Source organism: Bubalus bubalis, chromosome 4 (genome assembly GCF_019923935.1).
Source record: "Bubalus bubalis isolate 160015118507 breed Murrah chromosome 4, NDDB_SH_1, whole genome shotgun sequence".
Taxonomy (NCBI): Eukaryota; Metazoa; Chordata; class Mammalia; order Artiodactyla; family Bovidae; genus Bubalus; species Bubalus bubalis.
This window is the reverse complement of record NC_059160.1, coordinates 32,104,261-32,130,041: the sequence shown is the minus strand read 5'-3', so window position 1 is coordinate 32,130,041 and position 25,781 is coordinate 32,104,261. Positions and strand designations below refer to the sequence as shown.

Sequence of the window (25,781 nt, the reverse complement as noted above, 5' to 3'; positions counted from 1 at the left end):
TTGTGTCTGACTAAAAGAGATAGACATGTATTCTATAAAAGTTTAATTATTCCTAAAGATTATAATTAAATATAGACTAGGAATACATTTTACAGACCCCCCCCCCCGTAGTTTTCTATTAATATGCAAATTTAAAACCAGACTGAAGCATACAAATATCAAATCATTGTGTTGAGCACCTGAAACTGCTATGTAACATGTCAACTGAAGCTCCATTAAACAGAAAAAGATACAATATAAAGCAATTATATTTCTTTTAGGAGATATCTGAAGAGATTATAGGATCCCCCATTCCAGAACCTAGACAACGCTCAAGACTTTTGAGATCTCAGTCAGAAAGCTCTGATGAAGTTACAGAATTGGACCTTTCACATGGGAAAAAAGATGCCTTTGTTTTGGAGGTATTATTGCATTGAAATAATTTCTAAAAGTTTTTGGACGATAAGATATGTATTTTTGCAATCAAATCCTAAATTGGTGCGATTTTTATCATTACAACTGTTATAAATGTCAGAAGAATGTTTTCTTACAGAAATTACAACAAATTTGAAGATATCAAGACTTGGTAATATATCTTTTGTTTAACACCAGATGACTGATTAAATAATGTAGATGGTTTGAGAAGAATTAATGTTGGGGTTGAAATAAAAACATTAAACTTTTGGAGCTATTTTTGTAAATTTGAATTAATTTAAATAAGGTTCTATTCCTTCACTTACTATAGTTCTTATTTACTTTATAGGTCATAATGTTACTATAACATTTTTACATGTAAACATAATAATATAAGCACTGTAGTGTTTTCTTGCCGAGTTCAGAATATGTAATCGAACTTTCATTGTACAAAGACATTCAGAACTGACTTTCCTGAAGAATAAATGTGACATGAAAGGTTTATGGAACCTCTGCTTTCACAGATCTGCTTCCTAGGCACTCCCCTGTAGAATGCTTAGCTTTAAAAGGGTTGATGATCTTTCTTTGATCCTGAAGGAAAGGAAAATAAATGAAGATACTGAGAAATGTTTCCTGGTAAGGTGACAGTTGAGAGAAAAAATCCGACATCTGCATCTCAGTAAAGCAGGAAAGTGATAGTAGAATTGAACTGGGTTGGTATTGGAGGCTTGAAGAGTCTAGAACAGTGCCTGTGAATGATTAGGATGTCAGCTGTAGAAGATGCTCAAGGCTTAACTGAAATAAGAGTGTTACCTTGTAGAAAACTCAAACTATATGACTTTGTACACTTTTCTCATAATTTCTACAATCTGAGAATGGAAAAAGAAAAGTGTAGTAGGTCAGTGAAAGATTAAGAGGTAACAAGCTCCAGGGTTCTGTTTAGAGCAGTGCTACTCAGTGTCCTGTGAGGTGGCATTGGCACCAGCTGGGAGTTCGTAAGAAATTCAGACCCTGGGGCCCCTACTTCAGACCTCGAACATGAATATTTCAATGTGGGGCCCAGGAATCTTTCACAAACCCTCCAGATGATTCTTAGCATTACTTAAACCTTGATCCAGAGCATTTTTTTATACTTCTGATCCTGGGATTCTAGCTAATTGGAGAATGGAAGTGCTTCAAGTGTGGACAAGAAGGCAAGGTGTAGATTCAGTAAAAGAAGGGACAGAGAGACACAGGGGTTGTGTTTGGAGAGTGCTTGAGATCTTGGTGTGAAATGTTTTGGGGAATACCACAGTTGAGGTATGGCCATGACTGTGGGTAACTGAAGCAAAGTGTAAGTGAAAGTGATTCTTGACACCTCAAGGGTCTGAGGTGGGACTTAGACCCCCAGGGTACAGAGGAATGTCTATATATGTCCAGTTGGATATGTTCACTATTTATAATTCACAACAGAATATTGAGATGTAAGAAAAATGGAATTTGTACTTATTTTTTTAAGATATACCTTTAAATTTATCCCTATGTAATTCTATTTTAAAGCAGTTCCATATTTAGCCAAAAGATTTTTTAACGTTACACTTTATTAGTTTAAACAGAGGTAGTGATTATTTATGTTATCTTTGTAAATCTTTTGAAACATGCCCTCAAAAAGTCTTGAGAAAAGGCTTGATTTTTTTCTAACCCTGTGTACTTTGTAATGTAAGATATTTCATTTAGAAGTATTTATAATTATTATTGCAGTAAAGTTTATAGATTTTAGAAAAGTTTTTTCAAATTTTGTGCTTTAACTTAGGGGAAAATGGCTCTACTTTTCCTTGACGCTTTATGTTTTCTATTTAATAAATAATAAAAATAATCTTAAAAATAACTATATATTTATTATTTATGTGATAGGTTTAATCTTCTCATTTTCAGATTGATGACACAGATGCTATGGAAGATGTACATTCTCTCCTCACTGATGTCCCACCTCCTTCAGGTAAATAGAGAAAAATTATCCAAGAGGAGACTAGTTTTGCATATCAGTATTTTGGTTCATAATTGTTATAGCACTAACTTTAAAGGCTTTGTCAGTGTTACATTCTGTCATGTTCTTTGCTGCCCAAGATTGAAAACACAGTGTTTAAAAATATTTACATTAGAACTTGTGAGCTGATTTTTAATCCTTTTATGTTTATCATTACCCCCCAAACCATGCTAATTTATTAATGTGGTCTGAAGTTTCCCAGAGGTATAGAGTTTTAGAAGAAAAGAATGAGTAGATTTTACAGTTAGGACTTCATGTAATAATTGAAATATGTTATCCTTTAACAACAAGAATAAATGAAATAGTATCATAAGTTTTAACTCTAATTTATTTTGACAGGCTTTTATAGTTGTAATACAGAAATCATGCCTGGTATAAATAATTGGACATCTGAAATACAGGTAAACCTTTTATTCTTAATTTTAAACAAGTATAGCATGTGTGATTTTGGCAAGTTTTTTCTTAACATGTGTCTTCTTTTTGCCTCCTTATTGCAATTAAATCTTATCTTTTTAGAAAATAATTATTATAGTAGTAGTATGGTAGTTATTGTTTATTTTCTGTTACAGTATATAGTTAAAAATAATGAAATGACATGCCATTATATCTTCCCATATTTAGATGTTTACATCAGTAAGAGTAATCCGATTAAGCAGCCTTAACCTGACTAATCAAGCCCTTAATAAGAACTTTAATGATCTCTGTGAAAACTTGCTTAAGGTAGGAACCTTCTGACTAACTATACCTTAGTTAAAATGCCTAAGGATCATGAGATTTAAAAAGAAAAGTGCTTATATTGTCTGGAATACCTTGCACAGTGGTAGGGACAATTATTTTTATTTATTTGTCAGTCTTAACTTGCCACCAAGTAAAATGCCAAAGTTGTCCTCTCCATCCTAATATGCCATAGTATAAAAGATATATATTTTGAGTTATTTCATAGCTTTAAACTGCATAAAAATCTGTATTTATAAATTTTTAAAATCCCTCTTTCTTATGTTTTTATGACTTAGAAATATGACTAAATATTACTGTCTGCTCAGATATTAAAACTGTATTCATTTTTTAATATCTCTATTTTTTATTTTTTTAATTAATTTATTTTAATTGGAAGATAATGTACAATATCGTGATGGTTTTTGCTTTATATCAACATGTATCAGCCATGGGTATACATGTGTCCCCCCCACCCAAACTGTATTCTTAATGAAAGAATAGACAAAACAGAAATGTTTTAATCTTTTGAATTTTATTTGCCACAGTAAAATATGCATTCAAAATCATTTTTTATGGATTTTTAAATTACAAGAAGTGATATTACTAACATTTTCTTTTGTGTAGAGCCTGTATTTTAAACTCCGGTCTATGACCCCCTGCTGCCTCTGCCATGTCAATTTTACAGTCTCTCTCCCTGAAGATGAATTAATTCAGGTAATTACAGTTTATTCTATTATTAAAAAAGATTTCTTTGATCTGTTTTAATATTATACATTTTCCATAATTGAGAAGTGTAAGCTGCTTTATTTCAAAATATTTTTAAACATGTTAGTATGAGTCAGACCTTATCTGTCCGTTTTACTTTTGTGAACTCTAGTTATCTAAAGGTGGAATCAAATGTGTGTTCCAGCGTAATACCCACTGGGAGTTCTGTCTCAGTGTGACTTCTGCAGTCTCCATCCTTTAGAGAAGGTTCTTGAGCTTTTTTTGGAATACCTAGGTTTCGGTGTACATGTTGGGCTTAGTTGTAGTCTGAATATTTGAGTTTATGTGCAGTTCTGGTTAGGAATCTTAACCAGTAAAACTAAAGGCAGATTAGCCAGTTTGTATAAGTTGTATGTAGTGAGAAAGATCTGTGAGAAGATGATTTGGGGAATGATTACTTCGCTCATCATATTGTTTCTGTGATTCTAGGTTACAGTCACAGCAGTTGCAATAACTTTTGACAAAAATCAGGCTTTACAGACTACAAAAACACACGCTGAGAAGTTATTGCAAAGAGGTAAACCTGCGGTAGATGGGAGTATGGTTCAGTGAAAAAAATATATTTGTCTATTTTATAGTTCAGTGAAGAAATATAGAGGATAGGTAACTAAATGATATGTTTTTTGGTAAGATACTGTTACTTTTCCTGTTTTCTTTATCAACTGTATGGATAAGCATATGATTGGCTTTTTTTTGTTTCACACATGGATAGGTGGTTCACTGCTGATTACACAGCATGTGGCTGTTTTTTAGACTTAGATTGTATCATTAATTCTTCAGCAATTTAGAGGCTCTGAAAAAAAAGAAACTTTCTGAAGTTTAATGACTTGCTGGCTAAATAAATATCTAAAATATTTTAAGTTGAATATATTACACCTATATGCTGCTGCTGCTGCTGCTGCTAAGTCGCTTCAGTCGTGTCTGACTCTTTGTGACCCCATAGACGGCAGCCCACCAGGCTCTGCCGTCCCTGGGATTCTCTAGGCAAGAACACTGGAGTGGGTTGCCATTTCCTTCTCCAGTGCATGAAACTGAAAAGTGAAAGTGAAGTCGCTCAGTCATGTCCGACTCTTAGTGACCCCATGGACTGCAGCCCACCAGGCTCCTCCGTCCATGGGGTTTTCCAGGCAAGAGTACTGGAGTGGGGTGCCATCGCCTTCTCCAATTACACCTATATAGTATTGAGTAAATGTCAGATTGAGAGATGTGTTAAATGATGATGTGTTCAGATATTTATAAAAAAAAAATAGTAACTGGTTTAAGTATTACAGAACTACTATAGTATCAATACAAAAGTAGGATAGTAATAATTATTAGTGAGTGCTTATTCTTTGAAAGGCATTGTGCTAAGAGGTTTATATGTATCATCCTTTCTAAATCTTAACAGTCCCACCTGGAAAGATAGCAACCACTCTCAGTGTCTGCACGTGAAGGTAGAAAGCAAGGAGAAAATAACCAGAATAAATTGAGTTGGGGAAAAATACATATACTATCCCAGATTCTTAATTTTTAAAAAATTAATAAGAGATCATTACATAGTATTTTATATTTTTTCTTGCTTCTCTAGCCTCTACAGATAATGAAGAACTTCTGCAGTTTCCCCTGGAACTCTGTTCGGATTCACTTCCTTCTCATCCTTTTCCACCAGCTAAAGGTTGGTTAAGCAAGAGAAATGCAAGCACAAATACTAGTTTCTAGATGCTTTTACTTGCTTCTTGATTGTAGGTGATCTTAACTTAATTTTGAAATGGAGATTTGTTCTTCATTCCCCATTGTATGTTTCTTCATGTTCATAAAGGGGAGAGAGTACTGTTGCTTTCATTTTAATTTCCCTAGTAATCTCATCATAACTTATTAAGGTAATTTTTCATATGATATTCTGTTCTAATACCTCAAATATATTAAAGTTTTATTTTCAGAGATGTGGATTTCCCAAAGTTAACTGTTCACATATGGTATTTTTGATATTTTTATCTGGTGAATTTTTTCCAGCAACATTCTAACCTCTTGCAGAAACTTTTAGATTTTCTTAGACAACAAAATACTTATTTTCTTCAGAAGCTATGTGGAGAGAGGTTTTGGGCAAGGATTAGTGCAAGTGAGAAAGGGATGAGCTTTCTGTCTTTCGGGTGTCTTATATTTGAGGAACATTTTTTCAAATGCAAAATGATTATCCCTTAATTCAGTAGCATTAGGTATACTTATATCTCTACAATCTTTGGAGAAAAATGGGAGGTAGTTTTTTCCATTTCTCTTGTGATTTAAATGTAATTCTTATAAAAATTTCAGAAATACTATACCTTATCTTAGAGCAGTTTATATACAATAAATGTTTGTGTTTTTTCTATATTTTTTATTCTGAGAAATGATGCATTCATTATTTAAAATCAGATGGCCTTTCTAATGTTTACATTTTATCATGCATATGATTTCTATTTGTCAGTTACTTTATCTGATACGAAGTTAGTTATAATACATAATAGCTTTAAATTCACATTGTGTATATATCAGTAGAGTCTTTACTAAATCAGTTCAGAGTCTATGAAGATAAATAGATCTTGACTCATATTTTGGAGCTGAAAAAGTTAAGCTACTTTCAGATTTGGAACTTTCTAACATGGTTACCATGTGGTTCTTTTTCCTTTTTGTCCAAATAAAATTCTCATTTAGAACTTCATAGAGAATTTCTTTAAAAAAAAAAAAGGTATAAATCCAAAGATAATCTGAGTTCAGATTTATAACTTAAATGTAGCTTTTAGAACAAAAAGCAGAACAGTCTAGAATCTTCCTTGAACTGACTTCATAAAATTTTTTTTTTTTAACACCTGCTTTCTATAGAAACTTACATTTAACACAGGGTTAGTTTCAAACTACTTTTAGTTTTCACTTAGTTTATCCTTAACGAGCAGTGGTGAGGAGGGGGCAACTAAAACCAATAACCCTATCAGCAATAAGGTTTGATTAATTGCTAATCTATAAAAATATTTATTTGTGGAGTTGAGGTCCCTGTCAGCTCTATTTTACCATGTTGTTAATAGCTACTGAAATCTGTGGAAGATTAAATTTAAACTCTGTAAATTAACCATGTCTATATTGATAACTTAGTTTCGGTAATAGCTTTCAAAATGTTTTCAAAGGTAATTAAAACTAATGCTTTTTGTAGTAATCAGTATATTTTGCACAAATGATACTCTGTGAACTGAAAAACAAAGAAGAATTTGAGCAGAATAAGTTATATCTAAACAATACCTAAAATATTTGCAGTTTATTTTAAGGAGCATGGGAGAGGGCCATAAAGTGGACTAATAAAGCAAGAGACCTGGCTTTTTTCTCAGTTCTGCTCCTGATGATATCAAATGTGAGAACTTGGGCCAGTTAATCTGCAGTTAGGCCACTGAAGTCTCAGTTCTTCATTTGTAAAATGTGAAAAGATGAAGATTCTCTCCAGCCTTTAAAATTCTCGGATTTTTTTGAGTTTCTATGGTGTATGGTTCTTCGATTATTACTAAAAACAAAAGCTAAATTATGCCTGAGGTCACACTGAGCTTCTTTGAGTTCATTTTCCAAATAGCTTCAAATCAGTTAAACCAATGATTTTTAAACTCTGTCCCTCCAAACCCTAGAATTTCTTCAGAGGTGCCTTGTGGCCTTCCAAGAGGCAAGGTGTCGGGGTTAGTGCTGGCTCACCTGCCTCTGAACTAGAGCAGCTTTGATTCACTGTGCTTTCTGTGTTCGCTTCCTATGTGATTTTGTTAGAAGAAAGGGTTTCAAAAAGTTTGAAAATCACTGAATCAGATCCTGCTGCCTTTATCATCATCATTGTCACTGTTGTCAGCTTCATAATCATACCATCACATCTAATACTTATATATATATATATAAAACTTTTAATACTAAGTACTTAACTGTAAAACCTACGTGCCTTTCTTTGAATGTTATATTTTAATATCATCAGTGAACACTAAAAAGTTTACCTGTGCATTTTTTTTAAAGTCGTGTATACTGTGGTTTATGTTGCATGCTTACTTATTGTCTTTGCTTCCTGACGTCTCTCCAGGAGAACGTGTTCTATGCTATATACATTAGAAAAAGTTATTTCAAAATATTTTAGAAAATTTGAGGATAGAATGGCTTTTGAAAGGTAGGAAACATGTAATAATAGAGTGTTATATCATGAATGTAGTAGCTGAATATTTTAACATGAAGACAGGCTTTGAATAGAGAATAGAAATATCTGGAAACAGTTAAGCTTAGTGGTTTAGAGGAAATAGGTGGGAGATAGAAAGGCAAGGATGGGGAATAAATGTTAAAAAAAAAAACTTTACTTTCTTTCTGCAACCAGAGGCTTAAAAATTGACAACTGATATGATAAATAAATAAATATATAGTTTTTATAGTTAGGTCAGTTAGCTAAGCTGACTGAGGTTTATCTTTTTTAATTCTGAAAACTTTGAATACTAATTTATTTTCCATGTTCTCATCACAAATGAGATAATTTATGAAAATTTTTATTTCTTTTTAGTTGACAGAGTAGTGTCAAGAGCTATGCACAGTATGTTTATTAATACTTCCATCTTTTCACTTGTAGATAAACCTTTACTTATCTTTTGGTGTTACTGAAAATGAGAGACTCTTTGAAGAGAAGATGTTTCAATGACATGTATTCTAATTGACTGTGTAGAGTAAGCCTGGGCCTGAGTTGTCCATCCATGTTCAGTTTTTTTCCCCTTCCATCTTTTGTTATACTTGGTTTTGTTTCTCAAGGTACACAAAACAGTTTTGATGTGTGTCTCAAATTATGGTTGATTTTGTGTTACCTTGCTAGTTATCTTGATTTTTCTGATTTGAAATATCAAAAAGTGATGAGCCTAAGTAATTTCTTAAAGAACATTATCAAGTGAAGGTCATCAAAATTCTTTGAATGCTGTGAGGAACAGAGATGATGTGGCATCACCATAAATTACTTTTTTTTCATATGAACCTGTGTTATAAGAAAAAAAGATAACAATAGCAATTTTTTTAAATTTTATTTTATTTAATTTTACAATATTGTATTGGTTTTGCCATATATCAAAATGAATCTGCCACAGATATACATGTGTTCCCCATCCTGAACCCTCCTCCCTCCCCATACCATCCCTCTGGGTCATCCCAGTGCACCAGCCCCAAGCATCCAGTATCGTGCATCAAACCTGGACTGGCGACTCGTCTCATATATGATATTATACATATTTCAATGCCATTCTCCCAAATCATCCCACCCTCTCCCTCTCCCACAGAGTCTAAAAGACTGTTCTATACATCAGTGTCTCTTTTGCTGTCTCGTATACAGGGTTATTGTTACCATCTTTCTAAATTCCATATATATGCGTTAGTATACTGTATTGGTGTTTTTCTTTCTGGCTTACTTCACTCTGTATAATAGGCTCCAGTTTCATCCACCTCATTAGAACTAATTCAAATGTATTCTTTTTAATGGCTGAGTAATACTCCATTGTGTATATGTACCACAGCTTTCTTATCCATTCATCTGCTGATGGACATCTAGGTTGCTTCCATGTCCTGGCTATTATAAACAGTGCTGCGATGAACATTGGGGTACATGTGTCTCTTTCAATTCTGGTTTCCTCGGTGTGTATGCCCAGCAGTGGGATTGCTGGATCATAAGGCAGTTCTATTTCCAGTCTTTTAAGGAATCTCCACACTGTTCTCCATAGTGGCTGTACTAGTCTGCATTCCCACCGACAGTGTAAGAGGGTTCCCTTTTCTCCACACCCTCTCCAGCATTTATTGCTTGTGGACTTTTGGATCGCAGGCATTCTGACTGGCATGAAATGGTACCTCATAGTGGTTTTGATTTGCATTTCTCTAATAATGAGTGATGTTGAGCATCTTTTCATGTGTTTGTTAGCCATCTGTATGTCTTCTTTGGAGAAATGTCTATTTAGTTCTTTGGCCCATTTTTTGATTGGGTCGTTTATTTTTCTGGAATTGAGCTGTAGGAGTTGCTTGTATATTTTTGAGATTAGTTGTTTGTCTGTTGCGTCATTTGCTATTATTTTCTCCCATTCTGAAGGCTGTCTTTTCCCCTTGCTTATAGTTTCCTTTGTTGTGCAGAAGCTTTTAAGTTTAATTAGGCCCCATTTGTTTATTTTTGCTTTTATTTCCAGTATTCTGGGAGGTGGGTCATAGAGGATCCTGCTGTGATGTATGTCAGAGAGTGTTTTGCCTATGTTCTTCTCTAGGAGTTTTATAGTTTCTGGTCTTAGGTTCAGATCTTTAATCCATTTTGAGTTTATTTTTGTGTATGGTGTTAGAAAGTGTTCTAGTTTCATTCTTTTACAAGTGGTTGACCAGATTTCCCAGCACCACTTGTTAAAGAGATTGTCTTTAACCCATTGTATATTCTTGCCTCCTTTGTCAAAGATAAGATGTCCATATGTGCGTGGATTTATCTCTGGGCTTTCTATTTTGTTCCATTGATCTATATTTCTGTCTTTGTGCTAGTACCATACTGTCTTGATAACTGTGGCTTTGTAGTAGAGCCTGAAGTCAGGCAGGTTGATTCCTCCAGTTTCATTCTTCTTCTCAAAATAGCTTTGGCTATTCGAGGTTTTTTGTATTTCCATACAAATTGTGAAATTATTTGTTCTAGCTCTGTGAAGAATGCTGTTGGTAGCTTGATAGGGATTGCATTGAATCTATAGATTGCTTTGGGTAGTATACTCATTTTCACTATATTGATTCTTCCAATCCATGAACATGGTATATTTCTCCATCTATAGTGTCCTCTTTGATTTCTTTGACCAGTGTTTTGTAGTTTTCTATATATAGGTCTTTAGTTTCTTTAGGTAGATAGATATTCCTAAGTATTTTATTCTTTCGGTTGCAATGGTGAATGGAATTGTTTCCTTAATTTTCTCTTTCTATTTTCTCATTATTAGTGTATAGGAATGCAAGGGATTTCTGTGTGTTGATTTTATATCCTGCAACTTTACTATAGTCATTGATTAGTTCTAGTAATTTTCTGGTGGAGTCTTTAGGGTTTTCTATGTAGAGGATCATGTCACCTGCAAACAGTGAGAGTTTTACTTCTTTTCCAATTTGGATTCCTTTTATTTCTTTTTCTGCTCTGATTGCTGTGGCCAAAACTTCCAAAACTATGTTGAATAGTAATGGTGAAAGTGGGCACCCTTGTCTTGTTCCTGACTTTAGAGGAAATGCTTTCAATTTTTCACTATTGAGGATAATGTTTGCTGTGGGTTTGTCATATATAGCTTTTATTATGTTGAGGTATGTTCCTTCTATTCCTGCTTTCTGGAGAGTTTTTATCATAAATTTTTATGGCACTTTCATAATATTTTCCCCCTTCATTAATATCTATATGTCAATTTTTTTAATATGTCACTTCACTCTGAAATGGTTTTTAAGAGAATTTAAAAATCATATATATTTTATGAAGTGGAAGTGAAAAAAGATTGAGCAAATATAGTAAAAATAGAGAATCTGAGTAAATGTAATCTGGGTAAAAGATGTGTATAATTTTTTTATATAAAAGATTAGCATATTGCTTTAGTAGATACACATTTAAAGACCTGAATCTTGAGATATTAGATACCATATTGTGGGACTTTAAGAACTTACGTTAGACAAACGTGTGTGAATCACATACCACTATATACACACATATATATAAATAGATATCAAATACTTTATAAATCTAATCTATATCAGGATAATGGTTTTCACTAAAATTCTGAGAATTTAAGGCTATAAGAGTGTTTAATTGAGTCACTTTTAGTGTTTGTATACTGTTGGATGAAACTGTATAGAGGAAACATTTTTTTATTACTCCCTACCCCCCATGCTTATTTCTGCTGTCACTTGGCTTTATGCTGGGGTGGTATCCTCACGTTCAGTGGCATTAACTAGAGGCTGGGAGGAGTTCTCTTTTCACTGAGCAGTTGCTGACTAATGTGACAAACATAGGTCACATTCTGGATTTCAGTAAAAAAGAAAACTTACACCCCTCAATGCATTGTACTCCATAATTAGGTATCCACATTGGAACCTTTTTCCTTTATTTTTACAGTAGGCTTTTGGAGTTTACTTTTTTGTTAAACCAAATTGGATTTAAAAATATAGTTTAATTTTTTAAACTTAAATGACTTGCTTTAAATTATTGTAAACTAGTTATTAGAAATATAAATCTATAAGAATTACAGAAATTAGCTTTTAGTTTTTCTTACCAACTAATGGTTCTGAATTCTTACAAGTATATATAATTCTTTATATTAACTAAATTTTTTTTATATTAACAGTTCATTGCATGTCTGTTTTTTCTCTCTTATTTTTTAAGATATATTTTGTCACTATGACCAAATGGTGGGCTTCCCTGGTAGCTCAGCTGGTAAAGAATCTACCTGCAATGCAGGAGACCCCAGTTCAATTCCTGGGTCAGGAAGATCCCCTAGAGAAGGGATAGGCTACCCACTCCAGTATTCTTGGGCTTCCCTGGTGGCTCAGATGGTGAAGAATCTGCCTGCCATGCGGGAAACCTGGGTTTGATTCCTGGGTTGGGAAGATCCCCTGGAGGAGGGCATGGCAGCCCACTCCAGAATTCTTGCCTGGAGAATCCCCATGGACAGAAGTGCTTTGCAGGCTACAGAGTTGGGCAGGACTAAGAGACTAAGCACACGTGACCAAACAGTGAAAGTGAAGTCGCTCAGTCGTGTCCGACTCTTTGCGACCCCACAAACTGTAGCCTACCAGGCTTCTCTGTCCATGGGATTTTCCAGGCAATAGTACTGGAGTGGATTGCCATTTCCTTCTCCAGGGGATCTTCCCAAACCAGGGCTCGAACCTGGGTCTCTCACATTGTAGACAGACGCTTTACTGTCTGAGCCACCAGGGAAATCTATTAAAAATGCTAAATTTTCCTTGTTATTGGTGGCCACAGCAATCAGTAGGGGATCCTGAAAGGAGAAAGATACTGAGGGGAAAGAGAATGAACAGGAACTCTATAAAGAGTGGAAAATGTGAAAATTGCACCTAAGAAGTGTGAAGGAAGCAAGGAGTTGATGAAGAAGTAGAGATAGGGAATCTTAGCTTCTTCAAGGCAGCTCGAGGGCAGTAAAAGCCAATCAGGAATCGAGGGAGTGAAAAGCAAAGAACGTTGAATTGGGCTACTGACCAAAAACCAGGATTATTTGGGGAAAAAAGATAACAAAGGATGGTAGTGAGAGGAGTGAATGATGGGGACTAAAGAAGAAAAGTAAGTGGGTTAGGATATTGTACACCTTTAATTGGAAGTTTTAATGATTCAAATAGGGCAACTAATTGTCTTTTGTCATATATGTATTATCTGTGTATTCTAGTTGAATTTTTTTCTTCTAGTGAAAAACAACTTACATTTTTCTCCATGCCTTAATAATTTTTAACTGTAATATGTCAATTTCATTATCAAACCACAAATATTTGAAGACCATTAGGGTCCAGGTATATACTGAATGTTTACATACATCATTTGTCTCACTCAGTCATTAAGCCAGATACTGATCAGTGCATTAAGGAAATGCCTAAAGGAACATAAAACCAAATTTTGATCATCATAGTTTAAAACTGAGAATGTTTAAATAGGAAAATAAAGCAATATAGTTTAGAGACTCCAGATTGCACATAGTTTTATCTGCCAGAGAATCTTTTCAGAGTTTGCAGGAATTTTTTCAGTTTTAATACTTTTCTTAGGGTGACAGGAAAAGAATGTCTCAAAGACTTTTTTAATTATTCAGAGCAAAGATGATCTGTAAAATTTAATGATAGTAAATTGTCAGAAGAGTAGTCAGTGTAAGACTTTATCATGACTAGTACATCCCTTTGTCATTGGTATGACAGATTGTTTAGGAGAATGAAGGCGTCTCAAACTTCAGAAGCACTGGCAGGTGTATAATTGAAGGAGGAAGAATTCTTGCTAGATTTTCTTTTTGTTTTTCATCTGTATGCTCATTTCCACTAAACCACTTTAATCTAGATTAATCCCCCTCCCCACTCTGCTAAGGCCTGTTAAAAGTCTAATATTAGAGTATACTAATAAAACAGTTCTATATGTTGTTCTGCTTGCCTTGTTAACTTTCCAGCATTGTTTTTTTTGAGGGATTATCACTATCACTTAGTAGATTTTTTGAATAGCAAAATTGTATTCAGTGGGCAAGGAAATGGTAAGAGAACTGGGTTGCTGTATGGCTTGATTTAAACTCTCTTTGCGGCTTCAGTGGGGACCTGACATACGAAGTGTTTGTCTCAAAGTCTTCCACAGAGATATACAAATGGCCAGAACTGAGCATTGGCTCCCCAGCAAAGCCTCAAGGACATTTAAAAAGATTTCTACTTCTGAGTATGAAATCTGTTGCCTTTTTAAAGTACTGGCTTAGAGATTGCATGTGGCTTCCCCGATGGCTCAGCAGTAGAGAATCTGCCTGCAGTGCAGGGAACAGGAGATGCGGGTTTGACCCCTGGGTGGGGAAGAGCCCCTGAGGAGGAAACGGCAACCTACTGCAGTTTTCTTGCCTTAGAGAATCCCGTGGACAGAGGAGCCTGGTAGGCTACGGTCCATGGGGTCACAAAGAGTCAGACACAATTGAGCATGCACGCACTAGAGATTGCAGAGGGCTTCCCTAGTAGCTCAGACGGTAAAGCATCTTCCTGAAATTTAGGAGACCTGAGTTCAATCCCTGGGTTGGGAAGATCCCCTGGAGAAGGAAATGGCAACCCACTCCAGTATCCTTGCCTAGAAAATCCCATGGACAGAAGAGCCTGGTAGGCTGTACAGTCCATGGGGTCACAAAGAGTCAGATACAACTGAGCAACTAACACACACACCACCAGAATTTCTGCTTTGTCAGTGAGCCAGACAGCTAATGTCTATGCTACCTTCTTTTTTGAAAAGGCTGTGACCTGGGAAGCTAAACAGTAATCAGAAGGGGCAGAGAGCCTGAGGTCATTAGATGTTTGAGGTGTTCAGACCAGTCCAAAGTGCTGAAGTCCACAGGACTAGCTTCTCTTGGGCCTTTTCTCTGATAGAAAAAAATGAGTGTCCAGGCAAACGTGGCAGAAGGTGAACCTGCTCTCCTTCAGTGAGGTCAGAAGTCTCCTGACTCATTCACATTTGAGGGCTGGGAATAAATATTTTTCCTCTCTTGTTTCTCTTCTTCTCCACTTTTGTAAAACTTTGGGGAAAGTAGTAAGTGTAGTAAGTGTACATGATAAAAAATTCAAATCCTACAAAAAGACCACATTGTCCAAAATAAAGCTCCCTTCTCCCTTCATTTTCCTTCCCAAGAGGCAAGTGCTTCTAATAGCTATATTGTCTCTCTTTGCAAAGATGTTCTATTTATCCTTTAAAAAAAAAAACACACACACACAGATAATCTACAGACCATTGTATACCTTTACTTTTTAACACTTGACATATTTGAAGATGGGAGCAGATAGATTCTACATGTATAAGCTCTTTTTGTGGACATTTCATATACAGTTGCTACCAGGGAATTCCATATTGCCAAGATAATATGAAGGTATAGAGGATAATTTTAGTCATTTTCATGTTTTCTCTTAGCTTCCTCTCCCTTCTTCCCATCCCCACATGATAAAACTAGGGTCTTTAATGCCAACTGTATTTTCTGTGTCTGTACTCAGTGAGGCTGTGCTGCCCAGGACCTCTGGGAATCCTGGAACTCTCCTGGGATATGTGAGCCTGGGGTGGGCCACTTACTTTCCCAGCTTCTGCATTGGATCAGCTGTTGCTAGAAATTGAGTGTCAGTTCTGTTTAGTCTTCCTGCTGTAGGTCCTGTCTCCTCCTGGGCTTCCAGTACCCCTCAGGATCCCAAATCAGGAGGACACTCCCTCGAGAACTTCATGATGGTCAGGGCACACCCAGTGTGATCCCCTCACAAGTCATTTTGTGAACTTCTCCTCATGATCCCTTTTATTGGACAGCTGTGCATCTCAAGAGGAATGTTGACCACTGTACTCTCTCCAGTATTAGCTCGTGGTCACTAGCCTTAGGGAAAAAGAGGTGGAGTGGGGATGGGAGATATGTCATTGTCCCCCAGTTGGCAGATACATTCTGTATAAGTCTGATTTTTGAAAAGTACAACTTTTGCAAATTTAAGAATATTACCCCCAAAATCACCATATGACACAGAGGCAAAAATATTATATATTTACTTATTTACTTAGTTTATAATAATAAAAAAAATGGCTGACCCAAATTATTCTTAGTGTTTTTATGAGTTATTTCTATCTTGGCAACACTATATATCTTCAGTTATGAGATTCTTAGAAACAAAAATTCAAATATGCTAGTGTGGGTAGAGCCTGAAAATTAGAAATAGATGATGACTTTTTTTTTTTAATGTAGTGCTGTTTGAATTTGTACAGTTCCTTAAATATCTATGATAAAAATGTAAACTTTCAGGAAGAATTCAAGATGTTGCTTTTGTGAGCTTACTAGAAAGGAGGTTATAGTTTGGGATTCCTAGTTATTTCTGTGAAAAGTAGTCACCTTTTAGTTCCATAAAGTCATGATAGTTTCAGAGGAAGCTGTTGGAAGTGAAAGCTTTGAATGAGAGGGTTGGTGGTGAGGTGGGTGGGGCGGGGCTAATGTATGGTGTGTGTTTATCTATGAGACACAGGTCATTGCTTTGTCTGTAGCTCTTAATCTTACTGGCTTTTCCCCCATAGACATTTACCTTCCCTCTTTCATTTCAGATTTTCTTCCCAGTACCTCGACCCTTTTCTCTGTTCAGGTTTCCCACATCCTGCTTCCCTCCCGCTAACATTTGTTACTGTGTTGATATTTTCTAACATGTAGACTTTCTGGAACTTTCTTTGTGTTATAATAACAAGTAATCTTTCTTGGCATGGTGTTTATTAACCGAGCTAGTTTTCATATATCAATAGAAACTGCCATTTTAAACCTAAGTACTTCTATTTGGTTTGCTTTTATAATGAGGCCATAAAAATTTTCTCCTATTCATCTGGTTTTTAGAGAGTATTAACCAAGAGCAAAGAGATACTGGCTTGTACTTAGCATCCAAGCTAATGTTGTTCATATTGTCTTACTAGAACACCTGGAGAGTGCAAGTTCTAACTCAGGTATACCAGCTGCACAGAGAGGTGAGTTTGTCTAATGAAGCAAATAGTCACCAAAGGTGTGAAATTCTAGCGTGGTGGTGCATAAGCATACAGACATCGAAGAAATGCTCTGGACAATGGGATAGACACCAAAATGTGGCTTTGTTGTAGTTAGATTGTGAAATTCAAGTAATATTTACACCATCTAGCATTTTAGAAGTGTCCCAGTTTCTAAATGTAAGACTTTAGCTTTTAATATTATGTTTTAGCTCAACAGTAGTAAAAGGTATTCTTTTGAAAAGGAGAACTTGTTGGGCTCACACTTGATCCTCACTCCATGTTAATAGAAGCTTTGTTGTCAAAATCAGATGTGGAAATAGAATATTGATAAAAATGACCCTTTGGCTTCCTAGTTACTACTGGTAGAAAGAAGATAGTTTGCAAAAAATAAGTTAACTAGTGATTTTTTTTTCATGTATCCTTTAACATTTGATTCTCATTATTTATTTATTTATTCATTTATTTTTTTGATTTCAGGGCAAAAATAGGGCAAGGAATTACTCACAAAGTTCTGATTGTAAATTAAAGTCCTAAGTATAAACAGCTAAAAACAGTGTAAAATAAAAACAAGGGAAAGGAAGTTAGTTAAAACGCAGCACGTGACCCTTTCCTTGATCTTGGTAGACCTGCTTCTGTTCCCCCTAAAAGACCACACAGCTCTGACATCGCCAGAGATGCTCAGCCAACCGACAACTTGGTTTTGGACAAATCAGTGTCTAAAGCTTGATTCTTTACTATCTCTCTCACCTGACTTGAAAAGGATCACCTTTCCCCCTAAGTTACAGTTAAATTACATCATCGAGAGGAGTGTTGTGACGAGTAAGAGACGTCATCCATATTTTTTCTTTGTTTTTTCTTTTGTTTTCTGTCTGTGTTTTCAGCAACGTCAGTTGATTACAGTTCCTTTGCAGACAGATGCAGCAGCTGGATAGAGCTCATTAAACTGAAAGCTCAGACCATAAGGCGCGGATCAATTAAGACAAGTAGGCGGATGTTTCTACCACGTTGTGATTTGAGAAGCATATCCCTGATTTCCCAGTGGTGAAGGCTGGCCCTGACTACTCAGTAATAACATTGCCAATCAATCATGTGTTGGAGTGTGAAAGCTGCAGATGCTAATGGTCATTTAGCAAAAGCTTTTGAAGGGCCTTTAGATGTTTAAATTGTAGCTGCAGGGTTGTGTTTTTAGTTTTTTATTTTGGCGAAGGTATTCTTAGACGTATATAAATAGATATTATGTCACATAGTGGAAGGAAATTAATGAGCTTTTATTGAAGAGACTCTTTCAGGGCCCAAGGTACTCGATAATATATGGCATCTGTCAGATTACTAAGAGTAATGTCTACAGTGAGACTAGAAGGTATCTCCAGAGAGAAAGTGGCCAACTCTTATCTCACTGCTAGACTCAGCATCAGGACTAAGATATTTTTTTTTTTTAATCTATACTCCATGTGTTTTGGTAGACTTTGAGGTAAATGTATTTGAGTGAAAGAGTTGACATTAAAGGGAAGGAACTGTATTTAGAGGGAAGCTCACAGGCTATGAAACCAACCAGGTCTGGTTTTGAATCCTAAAAGTGCCATTTTAATAGCTGTGTGACCTTGGCAAGTTATTTAAGTTTTGTGGGCCTCAGTTTCCTCATGTGTTAAATGGGGATGATAACACCTATGTCGCTGTGTTGTTGTGAAAATTATATATATACACACACACGTGTGTGTGTGTCTGGTTCATGGTAGTTATTTGATAAGCAGTAGGTATTTGTTATTTTATGAACAATTAACTTTTAGACAGCCAAGGTCATTTGTTAAATTTTTTAAATTATAACTTTGATCGAGAAGGTTTGGAAAAGAAACCTGCTACAACTAGTTAAGATAAGGTTTATCTACAAGTTGACAATGATGAAGTCGTCTGAAAAAAAGATGGAAAACACTGCACTGGGAAATGTAACAACTTTCACACTCTCGTAATAATTTGTTCCTACAGCAGATTTTTTAATGCTCTACCGCTTTTTCTTTGTCTTCACTTTATAACTATCATTGTGTGTGTAGCTACACCGCATCGACATTTTCTTTTGCAGGAATGCCATTTTTCTTCCCAAAGATTCCATTCCAGCATTTCCTCTTACGTTTTTCTTTCTCTCTCTATTTGTAACTGCATGCAGTGCATGATAATTTCTTTTCTTTCATGACATGGCTTAGCCTCACAGACAGCTGAATGTTGTCACCACTTATTTGGAAACACTAGGGAATCATTGAGTCACCAACATGTGATCTTGATGCTTTCTCTTCTCTTTCCAATTTTAGCAGTGACAGTTGAAAAAGCAAGTCCAATGGGGGAAGGAAACTTCCGGAATCGTTCTGCTCCCCCTTGTGCAAATTCTACCGTTGGGGTTGTTAAGATGACACCTCTTTCTTTCATTCCTGGAGCAAAAATAACAAAATATCTTGGGATAATTAACATGTTTTTCATTCGGGAAACCACTTCTCTACGTGAGGTAATTTTATAGTTGTTATTTCATTGTGTTTGTGAATTTTCTGTGGTTGAAAGTAGTAGTATCAAAACTAAACATGTTTCAAATTGTTTGTTTTTTTGCCAAAAGTAACACACACACACACACACTTTTTGCATAACCTGTCTGGATTGGCTGTAGATTAGGCTCAGATGGTAAAAGTGTCTGCCAGCAATGCGGGAGACCCAGGTTCGATTCCTGGGTCGGGAAGATGCCCTGGAGAAGGAAATGGCCGCTGGTACTGCTAAGTCACTTCAGTCGTGTCCGACTCTGTGCGACCCCATAGACAGCAGCCCACCAGGTTCCCCCGTCCCTGGGATTCTCCAGGCAAGAACACTGGAGTGGGTTGCTATTTCCTTCTCCAATGCATGAAAGTGAAAAGTGAAAGTGAAGCCGCTCAGTCGTGTCCAACTCTTAGAGACCCCATGGACTGCAGCCTACCAGGCTCCTCCGTCCATGGGATTTTCCAGGCAAGAGTACTGGAGTGGGGTGCCATTGCCTTCTCCAAGGAAATGGCAACCCCACTCTAATATTCTTGCCTGGAAAATTCCATGGACAGAGGAGCCTGGTAGGCTATAGTCCACAGGGTCGCAAAGAGTTGGACACGACTGAGCGACTTCACTTTCACTTTCAGTATTATCACAAGAGTTGTGTTGGGTTTAAATTCATTTGTTATTAGAAGTTACAAATCCTTATCAGATGGTAAATTAAAAATAAATAAATGTATCCATGTTTGATAGAGGTTTAAAACAGCCCTGAAAGAATAGCTTAGTTTCTCAGTAGGTATTTGCCTGAGATGGATTTAAATGGCAATTTTTAAGAGTTCACATTAAGAAATAGTAGGGGACTGTATCCTGAATAGATGTCTTTGGAGGTTTTTTTATATCATTTACTTCTGTCGTTTTCTCCTGACAAAGAAGGAGGCTGCTTGTTTTCTCCTCTAGCCATCAGTGTTATTTGTTCAAGTTCCTACCTCACACTGGGTATCATTAAACTTTAATTTGTTTTTTAAAGAACAGCAGTTATAATCTCTTGCTTGATGAGGTCAGAATTAAGAATCAGAGTCAGCCTATTATATCTTGCATTACAGAGGAATTTAAACTCAGGAAAAGATTGTATTTCTATTTGTCTTATGTTTCTTGAGCAGGGCTGCTAAGCAAATTAATATAGTGAGTAGGGAAAATGTTTAATTATTTAAATTTGAAATCCAATAAACTCTTCAAAATACTTTAGCAGAAGTTTGTATTTTTTAAAAGTGTGTTAATCATAAACACAACTTAATTGTGTTTTTTCCCCCCATTGTTTCACCAGCAGTGTTTCTATGGCTTCTTGGAAATGGCAGCCTGCTTACTAACTCAGGCTCACCCTCCTGCACCCAGCAGACTGCCTGGTGCAGAGTAACCACAAGCCGTTTTTGTGTAAATGAGGGAGTGACTTCTGACAGATTAATTAATTAGATAGATGTTTCCTTTAAGAAAAATTATTTTTACAATCATATTCTAATTGTGTTGAGATGGAAAAGAAACTATCTCAAGATATTCTCAAAAACCTTTTAATGTAGAATTAAAATAGGCAACACTTAAATCCATTGAGGTTTGACAAAGAAATTTGGGTTTGAGAAGCTGTCATAGATTGGTGAATTAACCTTTTCCAGTTGCACATGGATATTATACTGTTGAATGCATAAAACTTTCTTTCCAAAGTGTCTTTTCAACTGCTGAAGCAACCATACCCCGAAATGTTGCTTCACAGATTTTCCTTCAACAGAGATTTATAATACCAGCTATAATATAGTTAATAGTATAACATGTAGTGTATGCATGCATGTGGGCTAATTTGCTTCAGTTGTGCCTGGCTGTTTGCAGCCCCATGACTGTAGCCCACTAGGCATCTCTGAACATGAGATTCTCAAGGAAAGAATACTGGAGTGGGTTGCCATACTCTACAGGGGATCTTCCTGACCCAGGGATTGAACCCATGTCTCTTATGTCTCCTGCCTTGGCAGGTGGGTTCTTGACCACTAGTGCTACCTGAGAAGCCTGTATATAGTATAATATCTGAAATCTGTTCATTCCTCGTTGACTTATTTGCTTTCAATTACGTAATATTAGAATTTACCCCTCTGTAGTGTCTTTTACTCTTAAGAATTTTTTGATTTGATATGTAAGAGGAAAACTGATAAAAGTAGAAGAGAAGACTGTCCTGGACTGTGATTGAGTCAGAGGCAGGCTGAAGCAACTCCTTTAATTCCTTAATGACAAACTTTATGTAGGATCCTGTAGCTTTTCAGAAAAAATGTGACCTAGACAAATGCTTTTTCTAACAGTGTATTAAATTTTGCCCTTATCTTCCAATTTAAAGTTGGAAATTTCTTCCTAGACTGTAAAAAACCTCCAGTAAAATTTGTGGGAAATTTAGATTGTAAAGCATTCTAAGCTATCAGCTAGCCTTTGGTTTCTGTCTTGTTTGGTTTTGAACACTGCGAAAGTTCCCCAAACTGTTGGACTCTTTCCATGACAAATATGTATAGGTCACTGGGCACATGCACCTGTTGAAACGGGTGTTAGTGTATATAGTTGTGAGCATGGCACATGCAGTCCCTGGCATGATGGAATTTAGTGGACAGTAAATAATCATCATGTGGTGAATAGATAGCTCTTAGTAAATAGTAAGTCATATAAAGAAATACAACAAGGGCTCTCAGAGAATATTAACAGGAGAACGTAATTTAGGTCTGATAGGGTAGATTGCCGGAGAAGGCAATGGCACCCCACTCCAGTACTCTTGCCTGGAAAATCCCATGGATGGAGGAGCCTGGTAGGCTGCAGTCCATGGGGTCACGAGTCAGACACAACTGAGCGACTTCACTTTCTCTTTTCACCTTCATGCATTGGAGAAGGAAATGGCAACCCACTCCAGTGTTCTTGCCTGGAGAATCCCAGGGATGGGGGAGCCTGGTGGGCTGCCGTCTATGGGGTCACACAGAGTCGGACACGATTGAAGCGACTTAGCAGCAGCAGCAGCAGCAGCAGCAGGGTAGATTGCTCTGAAGAAGTCACATGTAAACCAGGACCTGAAGAATTGAGTACGAGTTACCCTGGTGGAAAATCGGGTGTGGACCCTTCATGTATGATGACCCCGAGGCTGGAAAAGGTGTCAAACCTTCAAGAAACTGAAAAAGACGAGTGTGACTTGGAACATGGTTCATTTTCAAAGTGGGAGATATGGATAGCAGGGAAGTCTCATTGTTTATATTTACCATCAATTTATTTGAATGATGATGGGAACAGTTTCATGGAGGGAGGTGTTGACAGTGGAGGAACAGTTAGAACTCTCGCTCTGCCATCTGTCCACTAGCTCTGTGTTCCACCTTCATCATGGACACGTCACATGAGCTTCAGTTTCATCATCTGTAAAATCAAGATAGTAATCCCTGTTGGGATAATGACACACCTTAATGACTGAACACCAACAATAATCCCTGTTGTAGACATGTGTTAGGTAAAGGTTTTTCATTCATGCAACAAATCCGCATGGTGAAGGAAATTAAAAGGACCATCCATTATAGTAAGATCACTTAAAACTGTTTTAATACATATTCTTTGATGTTTTATGTACGTTCATTTACCCAGGTATATAGTTTGGTTTTCTTGTGCATTGTCCTTTAGGAAGGTGGAGTCAGTGGTTTTCTCCATGCTTTTATCGCTGAAGTGTTTGCAATGGTGCGCGCACACGTGGCTGCACTGGGAGGGAACGCTGTTGTCTCCTACATAATGAAGCAGTGTGTCTTCATGGAGAACCCAAACAAAAACCAGGTGAGGTGGAGTTAAAAACCTCTGATGGGGAGACCCTACGAATTCACCCTATGGCCTTTTCACTTCCCACCCGCCTCCAAAAAAGAGAATTGCTCCTCAGAGCTCTTTGATTCCAGAGGCTTAAAACATGTTTTAGTAAATATTTTGGTAACTGTGGTCATACATAGGTCAGGTGTTGTTTTCACATCCCCAGTGACTAGTTATTAGTCTGAAATACCTCTGGAAGTTTGGTCCTAAATTACTTTTCCCACCACCTTCTTGGGGGGGTGTCTTTGGGATCCAGTGATGGCTAATGGAGGACAGTTAAAGATGCCCTCTGGTTTGAGCTGTGATGCTGTCCACTTCTGACTGCCTTGCTGGTAAAGAGTACATCCTGGTGGGGCCACACTGTTAATTCTAATAAGTAATATAATTTTGTTAATGAGGATAGGGGAGTGTTACTTAGGTTAAATTTTAGAATAGATTTCTCTTATCAGCTTTGTTAACATAATAATTCACTTAGAACCGTTAAACATAGTCCTTTAAAAAATTAAATAACTATATTAATGAATTTTTTTGTTTCCTTTCCTATGCATTGCCTTCTTAGCCTTTGCTCTTTTTTTCTTGAACTGTATGCCTGTTTCTGCTCTACAACACTGCCCCCAGCGTAACAGGAGAGTATGAGCGTGTTACTGAAATGTGACTGAAATGTCGTGTTATTCTTTTAGGCACAGTGTCTTATAAACGTCAGTGGTGATGCGGTGGTTTTTGTTCGTGAATCTGAATTAGAAGTGGTGTCTACTCCGCAGCCTGCTGCCAATTGCCAGCCCTCATGTACTGGAGGAGAAGTCACAACCTGAAGTCAGTTAGAAAGAGCTCAACTAAATGACATTCATCAATTTCCTTTGTCATTCATTTATTGTACTAGACGTAAAAAATGAACTTAATATGAGAGAATTAAGAAAGAATTGATCCCATATGAGAATGTTTGATTTGAATGGGATCACTTGGACACATGAGAATTTTCAAATCTTGACGTTTTTTTTACCAAGGCTAGACAGACAGGCCTCATGGAGGCTTGACTCCCCAGGAAGTTCAGATAAATTTCTCTGAGAACTGTAGCAAAGATGCAAGTTATTTATAATTTATGTTGATTTTAATAAAATCGTAATTTAAATTATCAGGAAATTAGGCTAGCTATCCTGGTGTAATTTATAAAAATTAAGCAAGAAATTAACAAATTGTTAATAAGTAATCTGATTTGAGGAATGTATGGGGAAAATGGAGAAAAGTTGTCAGAAAACTGTGAGTTTATTAATGTGTTATTTTGATGAAGAATCTGGTAACAGCTGAAAGGGAAAAGTGCTTTAGCCATCTTTGAAAAAGAAGTTAAGCTTCTGTGACTTGTATCTTAATTGCTGCAAAAGTAAGATCTGTTTATCAGAGCCAGTGTCCTTTCATTGGAAGCTTAATAATATCTCTAAGGAAGGAGGAAAAAATTACTATATAACTTCATTTTTACCCAAGTTTCAATTTGTGTTTAATTTTTCTGGAAGGGGCTTGGCTTCAACTGGGAAGAACAGGCCAATGAATTTTGTTGAAGTAGTTAAAATCTGATTGATCTAGTTGGAACATAAAATTATTTTCTAATAAAGTCATACTGAACTCTTACCAAATAAACAAAATTTTAGTACTGTCTTATTAGGGGTTTGGGGTGGTGAGGTAGACTATATTTGGCATAGAATTTGGAAATGTAACTTGAATGTAAATATGCTGCAGAATGTTGAATGTATAGATAGAAATACTTTTTTTTTGTCAATGCCAAATACATATTACAGATGAACCTTTGAAAGTACATTCCTCCTTTGGACAATAAAATTTCTTTTTAAAACTCATGATTTTGCTCTTCCAGGATAACAACTGCCCTAAAGATTAGGAGTCATTTCCTTGTTATCACAGGTGTCAATATTTTTCTGTATTTTGTTTATAATTTTATTTTTTAAATAAAAGATTTTATAAACTGGAATATTCCTAAATCTGTTTTTTTGCCTCTTTGTAGTATTGTCAGTGGTCAGAAATCACTTTCCATATGATCACCTTCATTTCTTTAGTCAACAATCTTCTGTTGTATGTCTGTTCTTCATTTGGAGGGGAAATACACTTGTAATTGTGCCCTTTCATTGTTGTTGGTAGGAAACCTGCACGGTTAAGTGAGAAAATGTGTGTAGCTTGGGATGAAGGTGGCTTCCCCAAGAGGATAATACTTAAGCTCATTCTGGAAAAACAGGTACTTGGAATTGACTGACTTGTTCACAGTTTTATCCATCCATACCACAGCTATTTTGTGATTCCTGAGTATGTTTCTGAGTTCTTTCTTGGCAG

General features: G+C 36.2%; 1 protein-coding gene across 13 annotated transcripts in view; it reads left to right on the top strand.

Annotated features, from left to right (window-relative positions):
- C2CD5 (C2 calcium dependent domain containing 5) overlaps positions 1-25,425 on the top strand; it is a 92,291-nt gene extending 66,866 nt beyond the window's left edge. For 7 of the 13 annotated variants that reach the window (XM_044941238.2, XM_044941240.2, XM_044941237.2 and 4 more), the window contains 12 exons: positions 261-401; positions 2,308-2,371; positions 2,759-2,820; positions 3,041-3,139; positions 3,761-3,850; positions 4,331-4,418; positions 5,469-5,555; positions 17,028-17,078; positions 17,978-18,079; positions 19,400-19,590; positions 23,274-23,420; positions 24,128-25,425. In XM_044941238.2, coding sequence (XP_044797173.1) covers positions 261-401; positions 2,308-2,371; positions 2,759-2,820; positions 3,041-3,139; positions 3,761-3,850; positions 4,331-4,418; positions 5,469-5,555; positions 17,028-17,078; positions 17,978-18,079; positions 19,400-19,590; positions 23,274-23,420; positions 24,128-24,259 — 1,254 coding nt within the window. In that variant the 3' untranslated portion in view covers positions 24,260-25,425. The remainder of the gene's footprint in view (positions 1-260; positions 402-2,307; positions 2,372-2,758; positions 2,821-3,040; positions 3,140-3,760; positions 3,851-4,330; positions 4,419-5,468; positions 5,556-17,027; positions 17,079-17,977; positions 18,080-19,399; positions 19,591-23,273; positions 23,421-24,127) is intronic. The other 6 variants (XM_044941243.2, XM_006071777.4, XM_044941244.2 and 3 more) reach the window with 3 other exon arrangements.
- Positions 25,426-25,781: the final 356 nt, after the last annotated feature.